An 8,044-nucleotide genomic window follows, 5' to 3' on the forward strand; every position below is an offset into this window, starting at 1 on the left:
AGACCAGAGGTGGTTGCAGAAATTACTCACCTAGATTATAACAGGATCTTCCCCAGAACATTGATTGAATCATCCATTCCTCAGGTGCATAGATGAGCCACCTAATCTATAATGTATTTCATTAACACTCAAAGAAAAAATAGAATCTAAAAGACCATGTAGAAACTTTTCCTTAGTAGCTCTGTCTCCTTTTTCAGGAATCCTCCATGTCCCCAGGGGTATGGAAGCTGACTGTGTCTCCTTTCTGAGCACAAGTTTCACCAACAGCAGCTATGAGACCTACGTGTGCTGCAAAGAGCTCTTCCAAAGGTGAGCACCAGAATCCCTGCTGCCTCCTCTTAGACTCTAGCTTTTACTCCACAGTCTCCTGAAGGGAAAAGAAATAAGGTCTGGATGGTAACCATGCGCACACTGACTAGACTGTATCAGACGGGAATGGCTACTTGTGATGGTTCTGATCTCTGTTCTCTTCTTTCATTAACTGCATACTTCTAGTATGGATGACTAAAAGGTCTTACCTGGATTAATGGGGCACTGAAAGGAAGAAGGGCAGGAGAAGAAGCAAGGAAGGGTAGTTTCCTTGATAAGAAATGTATTTATTGTGATTGGAATATGGCACTGCAGGATAATGCACTGAACCAGAAAGTTAGCAGTTTGAATCCACCAGCCACTCCTTGGAAATCCTATATAGGGTTGTTATGAGTCACAACTGACCTGACAGCACTTAACAACAAGGCAAAAACTCAGCAATGATTCTAAGTGGTTAAAGAGTTAAAGGTGAGACCATTACGCTGAGTGCAATGTGTTGTTGTTGTTAAGTGCTGTTGAGTCAGTTCCAACTCATAGTGACCCCCATTAGGGTTTCCGAGGAACAGCTGGTGAGTTTGAACTGCTGACCTTGTAGTTAACAGTCTAGTGCTGATTCACAGTGCCACACTGTCAATCATGAAAGGATACGTATTATATGAGACCACTGCTGCAAAAAGTTAAGAAAAGGTTTTCATGCTAAAGAAACATCCTATGATGGTTACCAAGGGTAGAAAGGAAGGGAAACTATTCATGGGGTAGAGGGTAGACAAATGTTAACTTGGGTGATGGGGAAGGTAATGTACAACAAGAGGGAAGCTGGCAGAGGAGAGATGAAGGTCATGGAAGACACAGAGAAGAGTACAAGACTTATGAATCGGGCTGCGAACCTCAAGGTCAGCGGTTCGAAACTACCAACTGTTCCACAGGAGAAAGATGAAGCTTTCTGCTCCCGTAAAGATTTACAGCCTCAGAAACCCTATACAGGGTCACTATAAGTCAGAACCAACTCCACAGCACACAACCACCACCACTGTTAAACTGATGGTGCTTAAAAAGGGGATTGCAATCACTGTAATGAAAAAGAGCTCTGGTAGCGTAGTGGTTACGAATCAGGCTGCAAACCTTAAGGTCAGCAGTTCAAAATTACTAGCCCCTCCTCGGGAGAAAGATGAAGCTTTCTGTTCCCGTAAAGATTTACAGCCTCGGAAACCCTGTACAAGGTCACTATTGGCCGGAACCGACTCGACAGCACTTAACAATAACAACATATGATCTGTTGAATGTAAAACTGATGATCTGCTCTGTAAAACTTCATTCAATTCACAATGAACAGTTTTTAAAAAGTGTTTTTTTTTTTTAAGTTAAGGGTGTCTTCAGACAGAAAAAAGAAAAAGAAGAATGAGAGGGGATAAATCTGAATTGAGAGATTTGTGATTAGTTCAGATTGTGTGAAGGTAAACGTGTTTGACAAATTCTGGAATATTAAAAGAAGAGAAGAGGTCATGAAGCACCAAGATCTAGTTTTAAAATACACAAAACATGCCAAAGTGTGGATTTGAGGTTCTAGAATGTTCGGTACTGCCAAAGTAAAAGGTATATGTACTGGTGATGAAGTATGGGGTGAGTAAAGCAAATTCTGAGAGGAGAGTCTGGAAGATCAATCAAATGCGAGGGGGGTAGCTTTAGATCTGTAGCAATCTGAGCACTAACATGATCAGATATACCATTTTCAAATACCATTTTTGGTAGCCATGTAGATGGAAGGAGAAGAGTGAAAGCACTGTTGTAGCGGTCCAAGTGAAAGACGAAGAGGGCTACCATTAAGTGGTTGTGAGGACGGAGATACATCAGACCGATAGGTTTCGTCATCGGCTTCATAGGAGGGAGTCATTGGGTGAGGCAGAGAAATGAGTCACAAATGACTGATTCCTTTCTGGCCTAGACATGTGGGCCTAAGGAGTGCCATTCACTTACTGAAAGGAAAAGGACTAGTTTCAAGGATGGGAGTAAGGAAGAGATTTTGGCTTAATTTACATTTTGATATATTCACATGGAGGTACTTGTGAAATAACCATGTGAAGAACTCATAAACCTGGGGTTCAGAACAGAAAACAGAGCTGGAAATAAAAGTTATTAAGTAGGCAGAACTATTCACAATGTAGGTAGATGTTTCAGGCGTTAACTGCTTCACAGGTTACTAAATCAAGTTAATGCATGTTACCCTCCTGTGTTTGGAGGTTATCTTAAAAGCATGTAACCAATGTCCTCCAAAAAGTAACATTTCTGATGCCCTATGAGAAATGAATTATAAATTGATTAGGTTGTTGGCCTGGTAGAGCTTTAATTCCTATGTTCTTATGGATGTCATTGTAAACATAATCTTACAATGCAAATGACTAAGTGAAAATTGCTAACTGGCCTTGTGATGTCACTTTTTTTTTTTTTTTTTAATAGATTCCATTCTAAATCACTTTACAAAGCACTAACAGAAGGAGTTCTGGTAGCGTAGTGGTTACGAATCGGGCTGTGAACCACAAGGTTAGCAGTTCGAAACTACCAGTTGTTCCGCGGAAGAAAGATGAGGCTTTCCGCTCTCATAAAGATTTACAGCCTCAGAAACCCTGTACAGAGTCACTATGAGTCGGAACCAACTCCAAGGCACATAACAACAACAACAACAACAAAACATTGCCTCAATGGTATCTGGAAAGGGAACTCCCAAAATGATTATGATTAGGAATTGGACAAAGAGACAGAACACATCATATAGGGTTTCTTGTCACTATTACTTGGGCATGAATGAAAAAATAAACTTCACTGGATCCTATTTATTCAACCATTTGTGATGGATCCACTTGTAAGATGTTGCTTTGTTTTGGTTTGGTTTTTTTCAGCTGCTTAGTAGAGCTTTCTGATAGAGTCTTGTTATATTGTACTTATCTGACTCACCGTGTTTCCCTTTGGCTTTTAATTTTAGTACATTTCTAAATGGCACCCACGGTCCTTCGTTTTCTGGTCCTTGGGAAGACAATGAGTTCAGCGCCATGGCCCTTGCTAACTGCTGTGGATTCTATCACCATTCTACCTGTGTCTAAAGGTGGACAATTTCCACCACAGTGGATGGAAATGATCTTGACAGCGTTTTGATGATGAACATGTTTCCATACTCAGATTATCTGCTCTACAATTAACTCACCAAGAACTTAAACAGTAAATACAAAGTTTCATGTTTGATATGCCAATAATGACAATTAGCATTTGTCTTTCCATTATTTGAATTGAATGGACAATTTCTCACAGGCCCTTTCTGAGCTTAAATTTAAAATAATATATATATTACCATGTCAGAAAAAGAATCTTGAAAATCTTGTTCCTAGTTGCCAACTTAAAAACGATGTGATGCAATGTGGAAAATGTGATTTGGCATAGAATGTGTAGTGTAGGGGAGAAAAGCTATGTTTCTTGGTGCTTTATTGGTGGCTGGGATTTATGTTAGCGAGTAGAACCTAAGTTACAAAATGTCCAGCTTAGTGCAATAGCAAGCAAGAGTGTAATACATTTTGGAGGTATTGCTTAGTGAAATAAATAGCTTAGTACCTATAATACTAAAAGACTTGTTTTCCACCAAACTTTGGCTTTTCTATGCATTTATCAGTTTCACTATTTCTATGTTGTACCTTCAGTTGTTTTTAATGTCCAAGGTATAAAATATCTGAGATTGGCAATAACTTAAATCAGTTTAGTTACAAATACTGAATGCTGTTGTTAAGGGTCATTGAGTTGGTTCTAACTCATAGTGGCCCTGTAGAGGATTTCTGAGGAGCGGCTGATGAGTTTGAACTGCCAGCCTTGCGGTTCAAACCGACCTTCTGGCCTACTGCTTATCCTGTGGTGCCACACCAGGACTTAGTTCATTTTAATAATTTTGTGGTTCTGTTCACTTCATTTGTTTGTATTCAAACAAATAAATGTTTGGTGCCAAGTGCATCAAGCAAATTTAAATCAAATTAATCTAAGTATGGAGTCCTTTCTTTTCTTTATTTTATTATCATTTAATTAAAAAGCATTACTTTGAACAAAGTTTCTGATTTAATTATCTGCTCTGTTAAACTTAGCTTTCTAGTTTACAAATAGGATCCTGCTTGGGAAGGATCTCCAAGTTTCCTGTTATGAGCAGATCATAAATTCATATTATTATCTTTAAGAGACTTTATGAACCCTAAAGGAGTGTGTCATCTAGATATGTGTGCATAGTTATAGAGTTTGACACTGGACACCTCTGAAGACCAACGTGGGATTTTGGGGTGCTTCTGTCTTTCCCATGTTCTTGCTCTTTCTTTTAACATGCTGCAAAGAAACACAGAGCGTGTCAGAACAAACTACCTAGGAGAACCTAGAGTAGAAAGGTAGAGTCAATAAAATTTGTTAACCATTCCTCATGGCCTGTTTTCTACATGCTCACTTCTGGTTTAAGCACCATAGTGGCTGGGAGGGAAGTGTAATAAAGAATAGAGCACTAAGAGATGGTTGGAACTCTGAGAGACCTGGGCTTGGACCTTGGACCTTGCCTTTGTTGAGTATCTGCTCTTGGTTGATGGTAAGCCAATTAACACAGGGCTTCAGATTCCTCATCTATAGAAGAAAAGGTCTGACTAAATGAACTTAACACTTTGCACTTGTATTTCTTTATCTGCAAAATGTATGCAAGAGTACCCGGACTCCTACTTTGCTGGGTTGTGGTAAGAATATGTGAAATAGTGTATGCAAAAGTTTATGGCAACTGTAATGTTTTACAAATGCAAGGTATTATCAGTTATAAGTCTCTGTAGCCCTCAAAAGTTTTCCAGTTTGGTGTTTGTAAACAAAATTAAAAGAATTTATACTTGTTTCCTCTCTGCTTTTTTTTTTTTTTTTTTAATGTTCCAGGAAATTCTGTATCTAGTGTCCTACCATGCTCATCAACACAGTCTACTACTGATTCCTGAGTGGAATCAGGAATTGCAGAGGCGTGAACTCCTCCTCCCATCAAGACTAAACCTGTCAAGTTAGCCATGTTCACCTATGTGAGCTCTCTGTGCCCTCTTCTTACTCTTCATGGGAACCTTACTCCATCCCCACTGAGATCCCATTCCTTGTTCATGCCATGCTGGTCCTGTATCATGGAGCTATTTCCTGGTTGTTCAGACCATTGTGGTGTACCATCCCAATGTGGTCCTTGGACACCCCACGGGTTGGCACTGGATCCTGATCTTGCCTCATCTCAGATGCCATACTCCTCACTCCAGCCTTCTGTGGCTCACTAGCTTCCGCCTGCCAAGGGGGCACTATCTTAGCTATCTAGTGCTGCCAACAGAAATATCACAAACAAAACTCTCTTCTCTCATAGTTTTGGAGCTGTAAGTCCAAATGCAGAGAGCTGGCTCTAGGGGAAGACTTTCTCTGTCAACTCAGGAGAAAGGTTCTTGTCCCCTTTCAGTACCTTTAGGCCCAACATTCCTTGAAGAGCTGCATGCACATTGGCATCAACCTTCCTCTGGATCTAGGAACTTCACAGCATGTGTTCAAAGGACACACTCCACTACTGGCTTTTCTTTCTTGGCGGTACTAGGTCCATTTGAGTTCTGCTTGCTTGTGAAATCTCTTTTTGATCTCAAAAGAGATTGACTCAGATACAACCTAACCCTGTAGATTGGCATCCAGCCTCCTTAACATCATAGAAGGATGGTGAGGATTTACAGTACATCGGATAATCACATCAAATTGGGGCTGAGCACAGTAGACATTAGAATACATCATGTAGAGTTGTGGTGGAAGGTGATTATATCATTGCATAACTGCCAAACCACTGACAATCCTGGCCCAACCAAGTTGACACATATCTTGGAGGAAAACAATGCAATCCATGACAGACACTATTGGCTGCATTGATAACAGCATCTTCCCCAGTTTCCAGCATGAACCCAAGTTAAAGCAGTGTTTTTTTATGCTAGTGCAGATTTAAGACAGATTTCATGGGCCCCAATTCCAATCACACCACTACCCCTTGCATCCCTAGGAGACATTCCGGAGTAGCCACTGCCACCATGTTACTTTCATGTCTGGCTGGCTACACTCTGACATGATCTACAAGCGTAGCAAGAGGCGATGAGGCATGCTTCCTGGTAGAGGTATAGATTGTCCCTCTGTTATCCTTGCTCATATCTCCAGTTGGCTCTCCTGCTTTTTCCTGCCTCCCCTTTCACCTCAAGCCTCTGTATATTCAGATTATGGATTCAGCCTCCATGGAACCCTACTTCCTGCCTGCTGATGGTTTTCATTCCCAGCTGCTCTAGATCCTGGATTTAAAAGTCTTCCTAAGACCTTATTTTTACAAATTAGTTTAGTAATCAGATAGACTAGAGAGTTAATAGGTAATAAGTCTCTAGTCTTTAGTGTCCAATTTAGTGTCTAAATATTTTTTATGATGTACTACAATAGAAAACAATTGAGTGTAAATAACCTTTTCATTTATACTATACACATGTCTACCATTCTTCAGGCATTTTGTCATTCTGTGCTACCTTGTACGTTGCTGTGATGCTGGAATCTATGCCACCAGTATTTTAAATACCAGCAAGGTCACCCATGGTGGACAAATTTCAACTGAGCTTTCAAATTAAGATAGATTAGGAAGGAGAAGCAGACTACTCCTGAATGGTTACCCACTGAAAACCTTATGAATAGAAGTGAAACATTGTGAGATGTAGTGCCAGAAAATGAAAACATGAATAGTACCAGAATACTGTCAGATAAAATGCCAGTAGATGAGCCCTTCGGGTTAGAAGGCATGCTGAATATGAATGGGAAAGAGCTGCCTCCTCAAAGTAAAGTTGGCCATGATGATGTGAATGGAATAAAGCTTGCAGGACCTTCATTTGCTGGTGGGGCACAACTCAAAATGAGAAATAGCTGTAAACATTCTTCAATAATCAGAACATGTAATATACAAATCTAGGAAAATTAGAAGTTGTCAAATATGAAATGGAATGTGTAATGAAATGCAAAACATAATACATATCCTAGTCATTAGTGAGCTGAAATGGACTGGTATTGGCCATTTTGAATTTGATAATCACATGGTTTACTATGTCTGGAATGACAAATTGAAGAGGAATGGCATCACATTCATGTCAAGATCTATCTTGAAGTACAATTCTGTCTGTGATAGGATAACATCCATATGCCTGTAAGAAAGACCAGTTAATACCACTATTATTCACATTTATATACCAACCACTAAAGCCAATGATAATGAAATTGAAGAATTCTACCAACTTTTTCAGGCTAAAACTGATCAAACATGCAATCAAGATATTTTGATAGTTGTAGGAAATTGGAATGCAAAGGTTAGAAACAAAGAGGTAGGATCAGTAGTTGGAAAATATGGCCCTGGTGATAACACCAATGCTGGAGATTGCATGACAGAATTTTGTAAGACCAATGACTTATTCAATGCAAATTCCTTTTTTGAACAACATAAAAGCTAACTATACAGACAGAACTCACCAGATAGAATACACAGAAATCAAATTGAGGAGGTAGTGGGAAAATTCAATGTCATTAGCCAAAACAAGGCCAGGGACAGACTGTGGAACAGACCATCAATTACTCATATGCAAGTGCAGGCTAAAACTGACAAATGCTAAAACAGGTGCACTTACCACCTTGAACATATCCCACCTGGATTTAGAGACCA

The 8,044-nt window shown here is 39.7% G+C and overlaps 1 protein-coding gene across 1 annotated transcript in view; it reads left to right on the forward strand.

Moving 5' to 3' along the window:
* LOC102814488 (sodium/nucleoside cotransporter 2-like) overlaps positions 1–3,404 on the forward strand; it is a 24,804-nt gene extending 21,400 nt beyond the window's left edge. Inside the window, 1 exon segment of the mRNA XM_006831860.1 lies at positions 3,287–3,404. Coding sequence (XP_006831923.1) covers positions 3,287–3,404 — 118 coding nt within the window.
* The last annotated feature ends 4,640 nt before the right edge of the window (positions 3,405–8,044 follow it).

The sequence above is a fragment of the Chrysochloris asiatica genome, unplaced genomic scaffold (assembly GCF_000296735.1).
Source record: "Chrysochloris asiatica unplaced genomic scaffold, ChrAsi1.0 scaffold00004, whole genome shotgun sequence".
In the NCBI taxonomy this organism is placed as follows: domain Eukaryota; kingdom Metazoa; phylum Chordata; class Mammalia; order Afrosoricida; family Chrysochloridae; genus Chrysochloris; species Chrysochloris asiatica.